The following is a 23,611-nucleotide window of genomic DNA, read 5'->3' as shown; positions in this document are numbered from 1 at the left end:
AAAGCATTTGTAGAAGGAATGACATAGGGCACACTATGACAACCCAGAATTATTTGATTTGTCAGTTTGCTTTTGGATGATTAGCACCCTGTTTCTTATTTACCTGGCCCTTGATCAACAGTTTAGGACCTGTTCTAATCAATGCTTAGTTAGATCCATACTCTTGCCTCTAAGCCAGTCTATCTACACTATTAATACAGGGGATTGTACAATCAATAAAACAGGACTCACAATTTTATTGAAATTGAAATCTCTTGTTGTACAGCATTAATAATGTATCTGTACAAGGTATTGACAAGTAACTCGCTTTTTCCAAGTTTTAATCGACAACAATCAGAATACTGCCTAGAAACATCAACAGGATAAGACTTAATTTAAAATGAATGTAGACACTGTTCCATTTCTTAGATTCCACAGAATTTCTAATATGCCATATTAATCTTTCTGCATCTAAATATATGTAAGTAATGACACAATTATCTTGCTATTCAGACTATTTGCAACATACTATTTTGCTGTTTAGACTATTTGCCCACAATGTATATTATTTTTCTGTTTAGATTATTTTCCCACAATGTATATTATTTTGATGTTTAGACTAATTGCCATGTTTTTCTTTTTTCTGTTTAGACTATTTACCCACAATGTATATTATTTTGATGTTTAGACTATTTACCCACAATGTATATTATTTTTCTTTTTAGACTATTTACCCACAATGTATATTATTTGTCACATACTATTTTGCTGTTTAGACTATTTACCCATAATGTATATTATTTTTCAGTTTAGATTATTTGCCCACAATGTATATTATTTTGATGTTTAGACTAATTGCCATGTTTTTCTTTCTTCTGTTTAGACTATTTACCAACAATGTATATTATTTGTCACATACTATTTTTCTGTTTAGACTATTTGCCCATAATGTATATTATTTTGATGCTTAGACTAATCAACATGTATTAATTTTCTGTTTAGACTATTTGCTAAAAATGTACATTGCATATTACTTTGCTGTTTAGACTAATCAACATGTATTATTTTTCTGTTTAGACTATTTGCTCACAATGTACACTGTATATTATTTTGCTGTTTAGATTAATTGACATGTATTATTTTTCTGTTTAGACTATTTGCTCACAATGTACATTGTATATTATTTTGCTGTTTAGACTAATTGTCACATATTATTTTGCTATTTAGACTATTTGTCACATATTATATTGCTGTTTAGACTATTTGCCACATATAATTTTGCTCTTTTAGACTATGTGCCCACAATGTATATTAACTGCTATTTAGGCTATTTGTCACATATTATTTTGCTATTTAGACTATTTGCCACATATTATTTTTCTGTATAGGCTATGTGCCCACAATATCTTGTTACAATCCTGAATTTGTTTATAATGAAAATCTGAACATTGTTTGCATGTGTGAGTGTGATTTGGATTTTTAAAGTAGCTTTTAAAAATTTTTCAGTCATATCACTACAATGTCTGCAGTGTGACAGTTTATAGTGATGTCTAGCACTGGTGCATCATGCCGCACACATGTAGCATGATGTCCCACCCAGTCACATTATCCTGACACCAGGCTGACCAGTCCTAACACTAACCTCTTAATGCTGAGCATCAAACGAGGCAGCTGTTAGTACCATTTCTGTAAGTCTTTGGTATGACTCAACCGAGAATCTAACCCAGGACCTCCCACATCCGAGACAGATGCTCTAACCACTAGGTCACTGGAGCGGTGAACAATGTTTGCTATTACAAATTTAATATGTACATACATATGAATGACTTCTAAGCTTGTCATTATGGCAATCTGCATAGTTACCAGCAGTGGATTCAGGTGGGTGGGGGCCATTTATGGCAATCTGTTTAGTTAAGGTATATGGACACCACGCAAAATTTCTACAGGTAAATTTTATCATATCTTAACAGTGTTTATATAATAGTAAAATACTGAATTTGCAGATAAAATTGTCCAAACGTATCCAACAAAACCTTATTTTCCACCCACTTTCCCTTTTCTTGGTTAATTTAACAACATTACAGGTAATTTAATTCAATGAAAAACATGGTATTTACCATATATACTTGCTTATGAGATGAGACCAAATGCAAACTGCACAGACCCAGATCTGCCATCACATAATGCACTGGCAGATATGGGTCTGTGAAGTTGGTTATGAGTAATCAGTAGAACAAAGAACATATACCTGTGATCTACAGGTGCATTATGTTATGGCAGACTGGGATCTTTGTTGCCTGCAGTTTGACACAAGCTTATTTATAAGTGAGTATATACCGTATGTTTTGCCAAATCCTAATTTAACCTTTCTATCTGCCCCTGACACAACATTATACAACAAAAAATAAAGGACATCCCTCAAAAGTTAAAACTTCATCAACTCTGGCATTACTGAAAAAGAGATCTGGTCTACTTTCTAACACTTTGGTTCAGTCATTTAGTTGAACAAGTTTAACATACAAGTTGAAATAATGTCTGTTTTACTGTTGCTATGTCAGTATTCATACATGCACAAAATACAACAAGCTATCCATAAAGCTATAACTGTTTTCATTTCACCATAGCATGCCATGTGTCAATTACCATTTTGGACCTAACCATTGTGCAGTCCATTATGTGAAAGCTCGGGAGCAATAATGGAACTTTTTGCAATACTAATGAACCGATTTCTTTCAAACATAAGGGTCTTTTTAATGAAATTGTATACCATATCCTTTGAAGTGGCATGTATTATAAGCGTTTTATTTAAAGAATGGATACATTTCGCTTTGCTCAGTATTACTCCTTGTGGATGAGTGCATTCAGTGTATTTTCATTACTTTTCTTTTTAAGGTTTAAGATAGTTTAGTTCCTAAAAATCTTGCCTCATATCCAGTAAATTGTGATGTTGCTTCAACCAGTGGGTTGTGACTTTGCTTCAGCCAGTGGATTTTGAGTTTGCCTTGCAGCCAGTAGATTGTGAGTTTACCTCATTGCCAGTGGATTGTGAGTTTGCCTCACTGCCAGTAGATTGTGAGTTTACCTCACAGCTAGAAGAATGTACAGTTTTAGTTACTAGGGCATCTTGTCTCATAGCCAGTGAATTGTGAATTTGCCTCACAGCCAGTGGATTGTCAGTTTACCTCATTGCCAGTGGATTGTGAATGTGCCTCAAAGCCAGTGGAATGAGAATTTACCTCAAAGCCAGTGGATTGAGAGTTTACCTCAAAGCCAGTGGATTGAGTTTACCTCAAAGCCTGTAGATTGTGCGTTTACCAGTTTAAGTTTCATATCAGCTAGCTGTATAACTTCATGTACCTGGTTTGAGCAGGGACATACCTTGCCAAAGCTGAGCTTGTTAGCTTGGTTGGATGACTGCTGCCATAATAAATTGTAACAGTTACTCTTACTTGTTGAAAACAAAGAAATGACATTATGAATATCCAAAACTTTATTTGGAATTTTGTTCTGAGTTTGTATTTTTGAAATTGCAAAGAGATACATTAAGGCCATCATGCTCAGATATCCCTGTGTGCCATATCAAATGATTTTTTTCTTCCCACTGAAAGCAAAACACAAATACGGTTTTGTTTTTATTACATACCCTACATTGTACATTCTGCATATCTCAGCAATATAATTCAAAGCCATTTAGGATTAAGAAACATTTGATTCCATCCATCAAAGAACATCCATACATGCATGACAGTAAAAACACCTAAACACTGTTACACCATAAGTGTGCGATACAGAAATTTGGACTCAACATTGATACTGAACATATGTCAGAATCTGAAAGACTAAATTGATATGCACTACAGACTATTATAACAATCTTACATACAGGTTATTCAGGCAAATAAATTTAATGACAACATCAAAATAATGTGCTCAAGTTCATATAATTTCACATTCAAGTCAAATCCAACTGCAGACAACACTGACCCTGGCTCGCTATCTCATACTGCACTGCAGATATGGGTCTATGCTGTTTGTTCTAATGATTACTCCTAACAAACTGCACAGACCCAGATCAACTGGCATATTATGTGATGACATATCTGGGCCTATTCTGTCTGCAGTTAGATCCAAGTTATGTCTTTATATATGGCAAAATAAACAAAAGCCCTATTTGCAGGTAAGGTATCTTGCTTTGAAAACCCCTAATTTCATATTTCTCAGTGTGTCTAGTATATACACTGCTCCAGTGGCCTAGTGGTTAGAGCATCCGCCTTAGATACAGGAGGTCGTGGGTTCGATCCCTGACTGAGTCATACCAGAGACTTACAAAAATGATACTAACAGCTGCCTTGCTTGGCGTTCAGCATTAAGAGGTTAGTGTTAAGACTGGTCAGCCTGGTGTTAGGATGATGTGACTGGGTGGGACATCATGATACATGTCTGCGGCATGATGCCCCAGTGCTAGACATCACTATAAACTGCCACACTGCAGACATCGTAACGATATGACTGAAAAATTGTTAAAGCTACATTAAAAATCAAAATCACATCACATCACATCTAGTATATACATGTACTTTCAGATCTCTATAATATTTACATACCATAATTATCAATGCAGAACAAACCAAATTTTTGCAGCACTGAAAACCTTCATCATTTATTTAATCAACAGATCAGTCTAAGGTCTACGCTGTTTGCTTGAAATAATAAAAAGAGTGGAAATACGGACCTTGATCAGCCAGGATATTATTTGACAGCACATCTACTTCAACTTTTGTTTGCAACTATGGTGTGCTATGCATTATCTAAAAATATAATATTCAAAATTCACTTCCACTGAAAAATGCTGACCCACTTTGACATACCATCTTTACTCACTTAAAAGTCCAGTCCAACTACAAACTGCACAGTCCCATTTCTGCCTTCACAATGTGCAGATACAGGTCTGTGCAGTTTGTTAGGAGTAATTAGTAGAGCAAACAACATAACGCTGACCTGCAGGTGCATTATGCTATGGCAGATCTGGATTTTTGTTGTTTGCGGTCTGACAAGACATATAAGCTAGTATACATGGTATAAAATTACTACCACTTAACAAAATGGATCAATTATCATACCCATCTTATAAAAGTGTTATCAATTTTCTAATGAGGGAGTAATGTATTGCTAAAACATAAATGACTTCTTTCCTACAACTTGGATTTTACATCATTATAATAAACTGGCTGATCCCTATTAATTTATAATCATTCCTTACAGCAAGAACCAAATATATGTATTAGGTTTTTTACAATAATATTTTTAGTGGACAAAAGGACTGATTTAGTCGACCAGCCACCTGTGTATAATGGTCATATAAAAAAAGTCCCATTTAAGCCCAGCTTAGTAATCATTTACCTATTAGTGAGCATTTACCTATATACATATATGTATAGGTCATCAGTTTCTATGTCGCACAGGTGACCTTAATAGACAGGTTTGAATTTAGTTATAAAACAGTATAATATTCAAGATATGTAAATCCTTACCATCTGCAATTCACGGTTTATTTTTCCTGCAGCTGCTGTGGTTGCCATTTTGTCCTTTCAAATAATATTCCTCTCAAAATTAGATATAAAATGTCCCACTGAATAAAAGAAACTTTTCCTCATGCGAAAAACTAATCTGTCCTCACAACTTCTTTATATAACAATTCCGATTCTCTGCCCATTTGATGTCCAGAAGGGCTATGTTGACCCCATTTTTGGTAATCCATTAATCGTTTTGAGGATTTCCATATCTCTTCTAATCCCTTTTTTCCAAAAATGTATGAAGACTTCAAATCATATACATGCTGAATTTTAAACAGAAGATTCTACTCCAAATATCAAGTTGTCAACATAGAATAATAGGTTCTGGATAGTGACTCTGATTCATATTTCAGTCTCAATTAAAAACATGTCTGATCGAGGTACTCAGAAATGTCTGTTTATCCTAAGCAAGCCCCATAAATGCATAATAGATTGCATAGCTCTCCCTTTGTGTGACGTTTTCCTCATGTATAGAAATACCTATACAAATACACTGTTGGTTTCTATGTGTTGATATTGGCCTTTAGTTCTCAATGATCTATTCCACCAGTCACAACGTGCAAAAGGTTTCTTTACCTGTGCCAACCCTTATCATAGTATTCAAAAATGAAAGAGTCCTTACAGAGAAACAAATTAGCTATTCAGATACAGCATTTTGAACTGTGGTACATTTATTGAAGATCTGAGAATCTTCAATTTTTCTCATATTGTGTACTTCAAAATGTACTGACTCAAATGTTTGAAAAACTGACAGTGGCATATAGGTAACCAAGAAAGAGTATAAACAAACATAGTCTTGACTTACTTGAACCCTTCCAATCATCTCACAAAAAGGCAGAGTTCTCAATTTGATTTTTCTTTTAAACTACATAGTTTTTCCCCCTGAAAACGCTTATTTTCGTATTAATATGATCACACAGATTACTTCAAACTACTGAACTGAACATAATATGATATTGTATGTTTAAGTAATTGTGCTGCTAATCTTAGATTTAAATCAATCTACATCTTTTGTAAACATAAAGAAAAAAAATTATTCAATGTAAAATCGGAAGAAAATAAGTATTACTCATTCCTCTATTTCATACCCTAAATAACCATACTTGTAATCTCATCTTTCTCTCACCTAGTTACAGCATACATGCTTTTATTCATACAGCTGTACAAAACCACACGCAAATTACACCCCTGCAGTAAATATTCTATTTCAAATCTGACTGGGGCTGTTAGTGATAAGTGCATCAATACAGTTTCCTCCATAGGACCTTAAACACAAGAACTTGTGCTGGAAAACCAAATTCAGGAGAAGATCAGCATTTAATGACCAAGACTTCTTTAAATGATGATGTGGAATGCCTCAAATGCAACTCTTTCTCAAGGTCTCATCAATACAAGCAAAATCTCATGCAAAGATAATGTCAGGAAGGTTATTGACAAGGGCCCTAACTCTGTCCAAAATGGTGTAAATGATAATGAGTTCTGTGAGGCAATGTTCATGTCAACTTCAGTCACAATATGTTGAATCATTCTTGACATATGCTAATTACACAAAGCATCCAGGTTAAACTTACAGATGACCAAAAACCAATGGGGTATTTTTTAAAATTCTGATCACCTTAACATCATTAGAATTTTTTTAAAAATCATTATTGGGACAAACGGATCTGTCTAAATCTAGATATGATGTTGATTTACAGGGGCCACAACTCTGGCAAAAATAGTGCAATTTGAGACACAACCCATCAAATGCACATCTTGGTCTTGCAGAAAATCTTCTTACTACATTTGTTTATAATCTGTTATTGGATTCTTGAGCTTTGCAAATTAAAAGCAAAATTCCAAGTGCAGACAAGAATATGCTAAACAATAAGTTGATGAGACAAAATCTAAACAAGGCAGATCTAAGTCTACCAGACAATGTTTATTTCAAATTGTATCAAAATATGTTGAATGATTCTTGAGCTCTGCAAGATGCAATCAGCATCCCATGTGACAATGGGCAGGTAATTGTCAAGGGCCATAATTCTATCCAGAATAGTGTGGATGAAACATGACCCACATATCTTAGTTTATGAGACAATGTTCACATCAAATTGTATCATAACTGGATATAAAATGACCAAAAACTGGACCTGAAGAGATGAAACTTTTAAAATACCAATCTGTCATTGGTAATTGGCAACCAAATCACATCTACTTATGTTTAAGCATTGCACAACTTTCATGATGACAAGAAATGTGAGTAGGCAAACAGATGGACAGATAAAAATAAGGAAAATTGGGAAACTTAATTACTGTAAGTTCCCACATTAAGCATACATGTATTTATCGATTGATAAGCCCATAGGACTTAACCGTATTTATCCATTGATAAGTGCATGTTCAACGATACCCAAACCACACTTATTTTACTAAGTGTTGTCTGTTTATAAGACAATCCATCATTGCAATCCACAATAAATATCCATTATGTTCTTTATTCACCATGAGTAACTGCAACAAAAGTTCCTCATTCCTCATGAACATGAAAAAAACTGAGCTACTTCATCAAGAACATAATGATTCAAACAGCATGAAAGGTAGTGTTGGGTCAACCTTCAAGAAAATTTTACTTTGGCTTGCAGCTACTGATTAGGATGGTCATGTATATTCATTAGAAATGAGGAAATCTTAATAAAGGCTGCCACAAAAAGGAGCACAGTACAGTTTTGTCCATGGCTTGCAAATGGTGAAGTCCATGCTCCTACATTTTAAAATTGTATTACGTTGGCTTGCAAGACCTATCACAGATAAATACACAACTTTCAACATGAAAAGCAAATGAGTGAAAAGGTTTTAAATGTCACAGTGAGAAAAACAAATGGAAAAATCCAATCAACTTTCATGGGTGTCTCCTTAGGGTCACCTTTGCTGACATTTTAGAGTGTTTTATGATAAACTTCTACCTAAATGTTTGGCCTTTGCTAATGTCATATGAACTACTTATGGCTTCAGTGACAGTGCAGACCCTGCCTTAAGGGTGAATTATAAACTGCAATCTTTGCAGCAGATCTGTGCAGCAGAACTAAGTCAATGCTGTTGGCAGTTCAATGTGTTTTATGCTTACTCACAATAAGGCATCTCAGTATAACACTGTCTCTTTTACAACATGATCATGGTTATGTTGTTTTGTTGTTGTTGTTGTTATAGGGTTTAATGGCATTTTTCAGCACAAGATAGGATATACATGGTGGCCAGTATAAATGGTGAAGGAAGAACCCAGGGAAACCCCCAGAAAGAACCACTGACCCACGAGAAGCTACCAGCAAGCTTTCTCACATACACACATTGGCTGAGCCTGAGACTTGAGATCATGGTTATGGATCCCATTAAACTATATATATATATTGTACCTCAATATATGACAACCTCAGCACAGTATACTTTTGTAGATTCCCTGAAGAGCACTATCATGTGGTATCACAAAACACAAATACAGTAATGATATAGGTCACAGGACTCAGTTTCATCCTTACATGGAACATGTCAATTGGTTAGATTTTGTTGTTATAAGGCAAGTATAGTCATTAACCCTATTTTGGCACCTCACAGTATAATGTACCTTATTATAAGGTAGTCACACTATTAGGTTGCATATTTTTTTCACTTCTCCCATGAATAACATTATAATAAAGGAGCACAGTCAACCCCACCACACAATACCTGTAGCCCATATATCTATATGGATATAAAAAATGAACAAGTCTTGGTGCTGATCCATATACAGAAATTTCTTTATCATTGTAACAGGAAATCAGTAATATATACCTACTTTATTCCTTCAGGTGCTTGGTTAGAAAGCTAAAAATATTAAAATAGAGTACTTGAATGGTACATTATATGCCTGTATGTGAACACTAGTATGACCAATGAGTCTCAATGACCTCAACCTGTGGTCAAGATATGTGGTCTTCAACTAAACATATGTGCAGAAACCATTATTTTCTTATTAGGAATATCATGACCATAAACTCTGACCTTTAGACCCAGAATCTATAAGTTTCTTTATTAAGTGCAAGCCATCCATGATGTTTGGTCTAAGAACTTACCCCAGAACAAAAGTTAATCTGCAAAACACAGTTGTTGTTGTTGCCAAAGTTACCTTCATCTTTGACTTCTCAAGCAAAATATCGATAGACTTTTACTGTACCTTAAGCAAAAGCCCTGAAGATTTTTTCCTTTCAAAGTGACCTTGACTTTTAACCCTTTTTCCTCAGAATAAATAGGGTTCTTTCTTACCAAACATGCAAGTCATCAGCTGAATTTTATGTCAAGGAACCACTTTTGTTTGTTATGTCACAGCTACCTTGAATGTCTGACCCCAAAATTGATAGGGCTTTTCATTACCCCCAGTGCAAGCCATCTACAAAGTTTGATCCAGGTGTATGATGTAGAACTAATGTTCACATGCAGAAACATTTATCTTCTTTCATTCACAGTTCCTTGGCCTTTGACCTTTTGGCACTGAAAATGACAGGCGTTTTCATCATTCCAAGTGCAAGTTTGTTCCATGTACAGTATGTGATGGAGAGCATAAGTAATTTGACATAAAGCATAGGTTTTCTTTCAGTCATAGGAACCTTAACCTATTTACTCTGAAATCAAAAGGCTTCTTCTTGACCCAAGTGCAAGCCAGCAACAAAGTTTGGTAACTGTAGATGACAGGCAACTTTGTTATTGTACATAGTCAAAATTGGTAGGGGACCAGAGTGGCAGAGTGGTCAAAAGCGCTCACCGTTATGTATCACTGCCATCTCACCTCTGTCTGTGTGGGTTCGAGTCCAAGGCTCGGCTAGCATGGATACATAGGAAAGCCTGCCAGTAGCTTCTTGTGGGTCGGTGGTTCTTCCCTGGGTTTTCCAGGGTTCTTCCTCCACCAGTTATACTGGCCGCCATGTATAGCCTATCTTGTGCTGAAAAATGGCGTTAAACCCTAGAACAACAACAACAACAAAATTGGTAACAGAATGATGGATACTCTGCCACAGAATGGCTATATTTTTAAAAAACAGAAACAAAAGCAAATAGAAAATAACTAATAAAACCATTTAAAACTGTTCTGGTATAGAATCATGATTTGATGGAATTTGAAATATCAGTTTATTTAAAGTACTGAAATTTAGTCAATGATTACACAAGTTTTGCTTGTATAACACATATGCAACAATTACTGTACAATCAGTAACCTAGTGCAATACATAGTAAAGAAAAGGCTATAGGTCCATATAAAATTGGTATAGAAATAGGAAAAATCTACTGTGTACACTCGCTTACAAGTTGAGTACAACTCCAAACTGCACAAACCCAGATCCGCCACTGCATGATGACACAGCAGATCTGAATCTATGCTGTTTGATAATCAAACTCAACTTACAAGTGAGTATCGGTTTCAAGTCATCTACATGTATACACTGAAGTGTAGTTGCAAATAATTAAATTTTAATTACACATGGATAAACTTCCATTGTGTCCATCTGGTCACTTCTTGTGTAACTGCGCTTAAATCATAATGACACAGAAGAAAAGAGAAACTGAAGGAAATAATAAAATGTTGATATGCCTTTTGTTTTTGAAATATTTCATTACGAAATTCTAAATTTTACAGATCTGATTCCTTCCCCCATAGATCATTAATACTCAGAATTTGTCAAAACTAGGATTCATTTTCATAAAGTCAATATTAATCTGAACCATGAAAGCACTGCAGAGAATTAGAGTAATACACTCAACACAGATGTAATTGGATTGTAAATCTATTGATTTTTGGAGATCAGCTACATGTCTTTTGAAGCTAATATTATCAATTGCTTATGAGTCAAATAAAACCAGTATTAAGTAGGTAATTTAAGGGACTCCATTTTACTATGCCAAAATCTGCTTACTTAGTGGTGGATCTTAATGCAAAGCAAAGGTTTAAAATTATACACCATACTGATTGAATTATATCAATTTTATAAGCTTTATGATTTAATTTATACTATAATACTCTTTCTTAATGGAATTTTTTTAAATTGTGAATGCCAGGCACTCTGCTGGTAATAACATTACAATGTTTTTGGTAACAAATCTTTACATAACAATTACCACTAATCCACTCTCCACTAAACTCAAAACCTTTCACCATTAATATATAATAAAAACACTACAATCAATATTTCAAAATCTGTGCAACTGCCTTTTCTTTGTTTGCCTCCCCCTAGCATGTAATTGAAATTTCTCACAGTGAGTACTGGGAAGAAAAATTTGAAAATAAAAATAAAAAGTATGCCAGTGGCACATTTTCAGTTTTAAAAGAACAATTTAAGAGAGTATAGTTGTTTGTTGACTGATCCATTTTTGATATAAAGAATGAATACAAAATTAGATGTCCCAGGAAATGAGATCAGAAACACATTCACATATCAGAGGACTGAGGTTGAGTCACACACACACATATCAGAAGACTGAGGTTGAGTCACACACACACACATATCAGAGGACTGAGGTTGAGCCACACATGCACATATCAGAGGACTGAAGTTGAGTCACACATTCACATATCAGAGGACTGAGGCTTAGCCACACATACACATATCAGAGGACTGAGGCTTAGCCACACATACACATATCAGAGGACCGAGGTTGAGCCACACGTACCTAATTAAATTGCTCACTGATCAGTAAGGATGATAACAGTGGAAAAATTCACATTCTTAATCTTGGGGAAAAACAGTGGCAGGATAGATACTTTTAAATCTTTCAAATTGGTTAAAAATGGGTTGTTATAGTATCTAAATGTGTGTGTGTGTGCATCTGTGTGTGCATGTGTGTGTGCAGTGCATGCATGCACATGTGTGTGTGTGTGTGTGTGCATGCATGCATGTAGTGCTGTAAAGTTATTATACTGATATATACAGTAAAATGTCAATTATCTGCAGGCTGATTATCCAGATTATTCACTTGTAATGACAACCCTGAGATTTTAACTTATTACAAAGTTCTACTTTGCTTATCATGATGCCAACACACAAAAGAGTAACGAAAACCAAGAACAAATACAGTCAAATATAACTTGTACAGTTATCATCGCACAGATATTAGGAATAACTAAGTTATCTTTTTAATGGGAAAAAATCAATGTAATTTGGAGAAAGGGAGTGAGGGAGGGAGATACAAAAAGAATATTTGTTCATACACCTGACAGTTGCTAAGTGAGTGTTGCCATGACAATATGCACTTAGTCCAGCAGAAATCACAGGCATATCAAACATGAATAAAGACTCCTAATGATTTGGTCCAAGATATTTTGTTGTATAGACCTGTGTAATTAACTGTTGATGGTGTTCAATGGTAAATTGACACATCATAAAAAGTTAATCACCTACCAGCACAACAGAATCAATATCAGCCAAGTTTACCTTGATCAAATTCCTTGGACACTTGTATTTAGAAGACCACAAATAAAATGACCAATTACAGTTACTTGTCAAATGTGTGAATACTGGACACAACATCGCAAGTAAAATGACCAATTACAGTTACTTATACATAAAATTCAAATAGAAGCCGACTCATGACAAGGTTATAAAAAGACTTCTTAGTCAACATCTACGGAAACAATCGTTTGCATCATTTTGTTTAATTTACTACTATTACTACTCAGAGTCTTGTTATATCATGTATTCACCTATTACTACTCAGAGCCTTGTTATATCATGTATTCACCTATTACTACTCAGAGCCTTGTTATATCATGTATTCACCTATTACTGCTCAGAGCCTTGTTATATCATGTATTCACCTATAATGTTTTACACATGTTCACTATCACTCTTTGTATGAATCCCTGTATGTACTCATCCTTAAAGCCTTCTGCATAATTTATTGTAGCAGTAGATCAATTGTTTAGTTTTTTAATAGCATTTGTTATATATATATATATATATATATATATATATATATATATATATATATATATATATATATATATATGAATGCAATTGTAGGGGCCCTGAGTGGCCGAGTGGTCTAAAGCGCTCTCCATTACAGATCACCGCCATCTCATCTCTGTCTGCATAGGTTCAAGTCTCAGATTCGGCCAATGTGGGTATGTGAGAAAGCCTGCCAGTAGCTTCTCGTGGGTTGGTGGTTCTTTCTGGGGGTTTTCCCGGGTTCTTCCTCCACCATTAATACTGGCTGCCATGAATAGCCTATCATGTGCTGAAAAATGGCGTAAAACCCTACAACAACAACAACAAATACAATTGTAGATGACCTCATGGAAGATTGGTCAGCTGACCAAATGAGCTTCTTTAAATAAAGTTAAAATTATTATTATTATTATATTTTTAGGTCACAGTTCTACTTTATCACCAATTATCTGGATGAAATATATGTCTCCCAATGAATCAGGATTGTAGTGATATTTATGGTAATAGAATGCATTCTGTTTGTGTTCTTTAAAAAAAAACACCCAGATGATGTATTATTTTGGTCATTTACATTTGCATCGGTCAGATCTATCACAATTCCATTTCTGCCTCAAATCCATAAAATAAACATTTCTCAGTTTGTGGAATGCTGTGCTAGCATGGTCAGCCTGGTTGGTGATTGTAATCCTATATCACATCAATTAGTTGACTGACTGCTTGATTGGACATCAATATACTGATACAAGTCTAACAGAAAATCAAAATATGAATGGTTATTTTGTGTACTGTGAAGTACTCAGAAAACTATGGAATTCAACCTGACCTTACTGGGAGAATTAAAAATGCACCCTTCAAGTCAAAAATCTACCATCCCAGCTATTGGGTCACTGACAATTCCTCATATATCATACTAAACCTAGGTGAACTGTACTGAGGTGAAATTCAATTAGAGAAACTAAAAATCAGCTTAATTTATGACCCACATATATGTTTATGTCAGCAAGTAATGCAGGTTGGTAGATGGGAGTGGAAACAAGCAGGTGCAGGTACAGAGTCAGTGTGGGATGAAACCCCTGCCAAGGGTATAGTACCCAAAAAGTCCTGCATGTTAAGCATTTCCAAGGTATAATTTCTACCATCTAACTTATACTCCAGTTGTTTCATGCACATTCAGTTGCTTCATGCTCATTTTTGGGGGCGCAGGGGTGGGGAAGGTATGCATAAACATGCAACCCAAGGCAATCTACACACACCTTCCCAACTGAAATGGTTACACTTGATATGCATCCAATTTAACCAATTCACACCTTGTATACACTGCACTTGCCTTTACTTTGTTCAAGATATAGCAACTTATTTTGCTATGGAGTGTTATGACCTCTAATGAGACACAACCTACCTTTAAAGACAACTTTTGTCAGCAGAATGGGTACAAGGTCTCCAAATGGAGCCCTTACTTATTTCCTTTGGTTATATCAATACAGAATGGGTACCAGGTCTCCAAAGGGAACCCTTACTTATTTCCTTTGGTTTTATCAATACAGAATGGGTACAAGGTCTCCAAAGGGAACCCTTACTTATTTCCTTTGGTTATATCAATACAGAATGAGTACAAGGTCTCCAAAGGGAGCCCTTACTTATTTCCTTTGGCTATATCAATACATAATGGGTTACTAGGATCAGTGACATGGTTAGGCATATCTACAGATGCACTTGCATAATGGGGAACTATATATTGGTATGCTCCACTACATACCAGATCAATGGCCACACATTTCAATTTCAATTTTTTTTGTTAAAGTTCAATTCAAAACAAAAATGTAAAGTTCATTTTAAAAAATAAAATAAAATATTGCAATGGCTAAATATCTAAATATGCATACATATATGCCTACAAAATTTAATTTGTCAATGTCACGTGGTTATGTGATTTTTGAGAAATACCTTCAATGTTTCAGGGAACAAAAAGATGCAAAGAATTTAAAACATGAAAAAAAAGTAAAAAATTCCTTAGTGTCCATCAATTTATTCAGAATATATATATATATATATATATATATATATATATATATATATATATATATATATATATATATATATATACACACACACACAACTTGGCCTACCAAATTTCCTTTCTATAAGTGAGTTTTGCTTAATTTTGCTTACAAGGTTTATGTCAAAAAAGTAGCCAGTCCAAAAAATATTTAAAATTTTCGTTAGAACTGCTTATCAGTCATCTACATATGAACACAAATCTGCTGTCAATTTTATTTGTCTATGTTTATTATTTTTGCACAATCTTGCAAACAAGCTTCTCTGGAAAGATGCATGGATGGACTGGACAGAATCAGCCCAGTTACAAGCAGTGAGAGCATAAACATTAAGATAACAGGTTTTGTAAGAGTCCAGTGACACAGAAACTGCCAAAGCAATACCTACAACTGTAGAGGGGCCCATCCCCAGTGGGAGCCCAAAATTCCTATCAATCCACTTTTCTGTGGGAAGAGGGCTCCAGAATTAGCTTGGGGAAGGGGGCCTGGATTTCTTGGGGAAGAGGGCCAGGATTTCTTGCCATGCTACTTCAGGAGTCCTTCAAAGGGATGAACAGAATTTCCAGAACCGAAGTAAGAGAGTTTCTTATTTTTCAGTGTTGAGTGCTGAAATCATCTCAGATTACCGGTATTCTGGAGCCATAAGACAACTTTCAAGGTGGCCACTGCAGAGAATATGCTGGATGGCTCTGTGTTTTTGTGTGTGTGTGTGTGTGTGAGAGAGAGAGAGAGAGAGAGAGAGAGAGAGAGAGAGCGAGAGAGAGAGAGATTTGGATTTTTAATGTAGCTTTTAAAAAATTTCAGTCATATCGCCTGGATGGCAAATTGCCATGATTTGAATTTATAACCGACCAGATATCATAACTTACGATAATAAATCTTTTTAGGTGAGAACCACATGCTGATGAGATTAAATTAAGATTTTCAAGATATTAGCTATCACATCAGCATTACTATCATACAGTACCTACTATACTTAATAAGAAGTAAAAAAAAACATGTCAATGTAACTTTCAATTTAGAATGAACAGATCTGCTATAGCAAGATTTTCAATACATCTGCCTTGGTTACCATACTGGATATCATATCAACATTATTTTCATTTCACTAATCATTAGAAAGTCTTCAGGTGAAATTTCCATGTCAATATGACTTTCTTTTCAATGGTGGACATACTGGATACCAGATCAGCACCATTTTCATCAAGGACTGTCTAGATATCATAATTCCACACTCAAATAACCATTCAGTCAGGATTAGTGATATGTTTTTCAAGATGGCTACTATGGTGACCATACAAGAGGTCAGATCAGCACCATTTTCATTAGGACCAACAGGACATCACAAGAAATCTCTAGTGAAAACCTCATATCAATATGACTTTCTGTTCAGGACAAGTAACAATAACAAAATGTACGCAATGGTTACCATGCCAGACATGCTGAATATTCATTTATGCCAAACTAGGCATTATAAGAAGTAGTTTTGTGAAAACCTCATGTGGATACAATTATCTGTGAGAATCTAAGCAATAACAAGATTTACACAATGGTCAAGTGTGTCAGCCATGATGGATGTCTGAACAACACTGTTTTCATTTAGAACCAACTGGATGTTCAGATGAATGTGTTTGTAAAGTTTCCAAGTAGAGATTAGGAGGAGTAGTGATAACAAACTTATGCTGATGGATGGGCACACAATAAACAGGTCATCCCATAAGCTCTTGTGATCTATGACCAGTAGAGCTAAAAACTGCCCAGCTACACCCTGACACTGTAATACGAACCCTGAAACTTCAAGTGGACTAATCAATGTCATGGGAAGTAGCTAAAACATGACACAAGTGCCCAAGTGAGTGCACACATTTGCCAAAATCTGCAAGAAAAGCATGTTCATCTTTGAAATACATCCTGCGTATTGTATTGTAAGTACCCTTCCTGTGATCAGGGCTGAGATAAAGGGGTGGAAATATGGGTGACAGTTTGCACCAGGGGGCTTCATAGTACAAATGTTTGTGCTTCAATGTGTGCAATGGTAATATTGGTTTATATCTGTAATAGTCTTTTCATGTTATGTTTATTGTTGTTAAGTACTGCAGATTTGCACCCAGGATCCCAAAGGCACTGTATTCTCATGTCCTCCACACAAAATTCCAAAGGGACAATGCTAGATATTATGTCACTTCCTATATAAATGATATCTGTATCTGCAGCTCAGTGAAATTTTTACTTGTATCAAACTGTAGCTGAAACAACCAAATTCTTTTTGCACGTAAATATTTTCAACACAATGTTTATCATCATACAGAGCACTACTGATTTGATACATGCTGAAAAAGAGTGGTCTGGGTACGTGTGTGTGTGATTTGGATTTTTGATATAGCTTTATAAAAAAATTCAGTCATATCGCTACAATGTCTGCAGTATGGCAGTTTATAGTGATGTCTAGCACTGAAGAATCATGCCACAGACAAGTAGCATCATGTCCAGCCCAATTACGTTATCCTGACACCAGGCCAACCAGTCCTAACACTAACCTCATAATGCTGAGCGCCTTGTGAGGCAGCTTAAGTATGATTTTTATAAGTCTTTGGTATGACTCAGCTGGGGTTCAAACCCACAACCTCCCGCATCCCAGCCAGACACTCTAACCATTAGGCCACCGGAACAGCCCCCCAGTGTACATGTAATCTGCCATGATGGTTCTGGAGTTGTGGAGAATCCATTTTGACACAAAACTGAATAGTATTGAGAAATCATCTATTTGTTCAGCAAGGTATATCATAATTAATAATAATAATAATAATAATAATAATGAGGACTTTGTATAGCGCCTAATCCTTAGAAGCTCTAAGCGCTTTATAACATTAGACAACACCTATAAGATAAAAAACATATAATGATATGATTACAAAAACAAACACCATGAAATTAGAAAACATTAAAAAACATGCTGAGAATATTTAAGGTAGGAAACATTATTAGGTCTTTAAGTTTGTTCTTGCAGTCAAAATAAGTGAGTTTCGATTTTCAATATAAATTTAACAAAGTTTAATGAAAACTAGATGATGCAGACATTGTTCATTTACCTGTGGCACACAACACCTTCCATAACTGCTTTGTTATAATAATGGATTACTCCAATTAATTCCAGGACCAAATTAAGCAAATTACAAAGACAGTGACTCTTTTTCATCATTGCTGCTTTGTAATGTTGACACAAATGGTCTGCTGAGTCTAAATGCAAAACTGCATAGACCCAGATTTGCTATAGCATGACGCGCTGGCAGATCTAGGTCTGTGCAGTTGTTAGGAATAATCAGTGGAACAAACAACACAGACTCTGACCTGCAGGCACATTATACTACAAAAGATCAGAATTGTTTGCAGTTTAACTGGACTTATAAGCGAGTATATACAGTAGGCAATTCAGTCTACATTTCGATATGCTCAGATGAAGACTCTGAGTTACAGACATGGATATCATTCACGATGCTAAGCTGAACAAACTACAGTAGTGGCAAAAGAATGCAATAACCTTATTTGCTTGGGCAGTTTGGACAGCTAAACATTGTTGCCTGCAATGAACAATCATCATTTCCTGTGATATTTATATTATTCTTATAAACATTAATTTCTGGTTCATCTGAAAAGAACTGTACAATATAATCTTCCATTTTGGAGTTTGCTCTCATTTTACATGTACTTTTTTTTCTTCACTCCTTATTTACTAGTGCTTATAATAACAATTCACATTTTATCTCAAATACCTTTTTGGAAACTAATAATTTATTGATTAAATGCCTGCAAGTTTTTCAAACATTAGTCTCTTGCATCATTATTCAACTGTTTTGACACCTGAATGTCATCTTTTTATAAATTTCTGGCCCACAACTAACCTGAAAAAAATATTATTGATGTGACTTATAGAAACAAGAATCTATTATATCTAATATATTAGTTGAGAAAAATTATCTTGTAATGAAAAAATTATCCTGGTTCAAAACAAATCATACCCTACCCCCACCCCACCAAATCAAGTGGTTGATATGTACCTTTAAAAAAGTAGTTATACTTTTCTTGAATAACTTTGCTAATTTTACTTTAAAAATAATAGGGTCAAAATGAATCTCATCTACAAAAACTGTTTATCTAGGAAAAATACAAAGGTATGAAAAATTACAGAAAATAATTTTGGATAGAAATAATAGTCAAATCTTAATACATAGTGTCAATTTACTTAAGCTAGAGAATCCAATTGCTAACTTCTAGGGAGATAACTCCTTCAGACATAACACTGCCTTTAATCCAAAGTTGAAAAACCAGTGTGAGCTCTTGCTGTCATAAAATCAATCCCTTAAACAAGATTCATGTTCCCAAACCACCCACTTATATTTACTGAAAACACTTCATGAACATTTTGTGAGACATGTTAGGGCTCGAAACAAATTTTTAAATTGCTATACCTGTCCCGTCTATTGGAAAAGAGGCCATAATGTATTTATAATTTGCTGCTGTTCAACAGGAAAAGATTCCTGTCCTTATTTAAATATCATTGATTTGGATAAGTGGTCACATCAATATTCTAAGCCTGAATACCCTCAAAGACAAAAAAGTTTTTTTTTTAATGGGCAATTATAAAGTGGCAGAAATTAGATTTTTAATTTCTACTAATTTACGCCTGGATCTCCTGAAATTTTCAATCTTTTTCGCAAGTTGTGGGATAAGTTTTTGATAATTCTGTTTCATTTTATAATCCTCTCTCTTTCTCTGGGAATTTTATTTTGGGGGGAGTGGTATCTAACAGTTCTTTTGAGCTAAATAATACAAAAGGCCATTGGAGGAGTGTAGTAGAATAGTAATCATGGTTTACTATGGTGTGTGTGTGTGTGTGTGATTTGGATTTTTAATGTAGCTTTAACAATTTTTCAGTCATTTTGCTACAATGTCTGCAGTGTGGCAGTTTATAGTGATGTCTAGCACTGGGGCATCATGCCACATGTCCCACCCACATTATCCTGCCACCAGGCCAACCAGTCCTGACACTAACCTCTTAATGTTGAGCACCAAGCGAGGCAGCTGATAGTACCATTTTTATAAGTCTTCAGTATAACTTGGCCAGGGTTCAAACCTGCAAACTACCACATTAAAGGTGGATGCTCTGACCACTAGACCACCGAAGTGGTGGTGATCATGGTAGTGGTGGTATGGAGTACTCAATGTTATGACACTATGTTACATCCAAAAAAGCCAAAACTTAGACAAGCACAGGTTGAGTCCAACTACAAACATCATAGTCCATAATTTGCTGTCCTAAAATGTGCAGGCAGATTAGGGTATACATTGTTTGTTCTACTGATTACACCTCACGTACAGAATAGCACCAGATCTGCTAGCACATTTTGCAACAGCAGATCTCGGTCTGTGCAGTCTTCAACTGGACTCAACTTATTATCAAGTACATATGGGAAGTGAAAGAAATTAAGTAGTGGTAAGAGATTTGAACCAATTTAATGGGATCTATGACCTCTGTGTGTGTGTGTGTGTGCTTTGGATTTTTAACGTAGCTTTAACAATTGTTCAGTCATATCGCTATGATATCGGCAGAGTGGCAGTTTATAGTGATGTCTAGTACTGGGACATCATGCTGCAGACATGTAGCATGATGTCACACCCAGTCGCATTATCCTAACACCAGGCCAACCAGTCCTAACACTAACTCATAATGCTGAACACCTAGCAAGGCAGCTGTTAGTACCACTATATAAGTCTTTGGTATGACTCAGCTGGAGTTTGAACCCAAAACCTCCCACATCCAGGGCAGATGCTCTAACCACTAGGCCACCAGAGCAGTCATGACCATTTCTGTATTATATGCAGGGCAGTGATGTATTGAGAAGCATTTTACAGAGGGACCCACATTTCATCTTTCTGGTATATCCATTTCATAAGATTATTCTAGAATTTTCTGTAGTTTTTAAACATTGTAAATGTTATCCATACAAAACTTTTCATTTTCATTTGTCTGCTTCAAAAAGTTTGTATTTACTGATATCTTGCAAATATTTGTACTTAAGCTTTGAAGAAAAGACAAATAGTCTTTTATTCTGTAAATATTTGAAACAAATTTAGTAAATGGTTCAAAACATGTTGAAAGCTAATATGGTACTCACATACCAAGGTATTTACAAGCCATGTATGTTCCTTCCAAAGACATTGGATGAGAGATATGATTACTTAAGGAGTATTGATTCCAAGCTTTGTTATATTTTATAATTAAAAACAGGTACTATGGAACATAAATGAAACTATTCAAAACATATCTTCACTGGAAGAAAAGGGATGCATTGTGTAAACTGTACAGAAAAAAATAAGAGGTTCATATGATGATGATCATGATGATGAAAACAATGATGATGACGATGATGATCATGATGATGATAATGATCATGATGATGATGATAGGGAGGAGGATTCCTGAACAAGCTGTGTCCTGTCAAATAAGCATTATCCGAATGCCTCCATAGTTCCTGGGAAATTCATCATTTCTATGTGGACATTCAAAATAGAATGATACCCAATGAAACACATTGTTCTCTGGTTACTCCTTACTAGGGAGTTGTGGTAGCTCAGCTGGATGAGCCTTTGACTCATTACTCATGGTTGCAGTTTTTATACCTGCCCAGGCCAGCCTGGATTAGTTCCTTCAGCATGTTTTTGGGAAAAGGAACTTATCTCCTGTTTTCTCACTTTGATACAGCCTTTAATGTGTTGTTGTTGTTGTTGTTGCTGTAGGGTTTAACGCCATTTTTCAGCACAAGATAGGCTATACATGGCGACCAGTATAAATGGTGGAGGAAGAACCCGGGAAAACACCGGAAAGAACCACCGACCCACAAGAAGCTACTGGCAAGCTTTCTCACATACCCACACTGGCCGAGCCTGAGACTCGAACCCATGCAGACAGAGGTGAGACGGCAGTGATCTGTGATGGTGAGCGCTTTAAACCACTCGGCCACTCAGGGTTCCCCCTTAATGTGTTAAAAATGCTATTAAAATATATATCTCATGATAATTTTTCTTTACTGCACCGTAATTGTTTTGATGTTTATTGGAAACCTGTAAAAAAGTGACTTTGTATACCTATACTGCATATACTTGGAGTCTTTTTATGCATTAATCAATCATTGCATGATAAAATTTAAAATAACCAATTATCAATCAATTCTGTCATTCAATTATTCCACACAAATAGCTACTTTGTCATAATGTCACATCAGATAAATGTTCCTGGGGAGAAATAATTTCATTGGTTATGATAAAGCCCTATGACATTTTAGATCAATGTTTATTTTGACAGGATAATTTATAATGTATAAATCTGATGCTGGTTTGGAAGTGCTAAAATAAATCATCATGATTGAGGAAAATTATTATCATCATATAACCACTGACTCCAAAATTAGTAAATATGTGATAAATATGCAATATCAAGTGGATGCAGAAGAAAGGTCATGTCTGATCGGCTGTCATTAGAGGAAACTCATGTTCAGAGTATTATGAGCTCCGGGCTTGAGCTGCCTGCACATAATGTGACTGGAAACCTGAGTCTACACTCTTATACTGTATATACAAACCAAGAAACTTTTCTGTCAGATGACACTAAAAATCATCTGCATGTATTTCTTTATATAAAAAAATTATTTTCGTTTGTCAATAAAAAAAAATGGTTTGTACATGTCAATACTCAAAATGATTAATATTGAGTGATGACAAAGACATGCCAAGTTGATATTGTAGGTCACAGGTTACTTTTGGCTTTACTATAGTGAAGCTATATGCCTTAAGATGAATGCTGTATCCAGTTTAATTACTGTACAGGTACCAGGGTTTAAACGAGTCAAGGAAAGGTATATAAAATTACTTCAGTGTAATAGTATGCCATGGTGACCTACTTTTGATACTGCATTATAATAATCCTCCTAATACATGCACATATCAATGTCATAAGAGTACACACAACAGTATCTGTACCAACAATAGTATCTGTACCAAC

At 35.2% G+C, this 23,611-nt stretch overlaps 1 protein-coding gene across 4 annotated transcripts in view; it reads right to left on the bottom strand.

Annotated features, from left to right (window-relative positions):
• Nucleotides 1-5,866, bottom strand: part of LOC149780919 (dynein axonemal heavy chain 5-like) — a 199,854-nt gene extending 193,988 nt beyond the window's left edge. For all 4 annotated transcript variants that reach the window (XM_089938013.1, XM_089938014.1, XM_089938017.1 and 1 more), the window contains exon 1: nucleotides 5,511-5,866. In XM_089938013.1, the coding sequence (XP_089794139.1) occupies nucleotides 5,511-5,558 (48 nt within the window). In that variant the 5' untranslated portion in view covers nucleotides 5,559-5,866. The remainder of the gene's footprint in view (nucleotides 1-5,510) is intronic.
• Between the last annotated feature and the right edge of the window lie 17,745 nt (nucleotides 5,867-23,611).

This window comes from Sinohyriopsis cumingii, chromosome 16, assembly GCF_028554795.1.
Source record: "Sinohyriopsis cumingii isolate HCF-2022 chromosome 16, ASM2855479v2, whole genome shotgun sequence".
In the NCBI taxonomy this organism is placed as follows: Eukaryota; Metazoa; Mollusca; class Bivalvia; order Unionida; family Unionidae; genus Sinohyriopsis; species Sinohyriopsis cumingii.
Note: the sequence above shows the minus strand (reverse complement) of the source record. Positions and strands in the feature narration are given on the sequence as shown.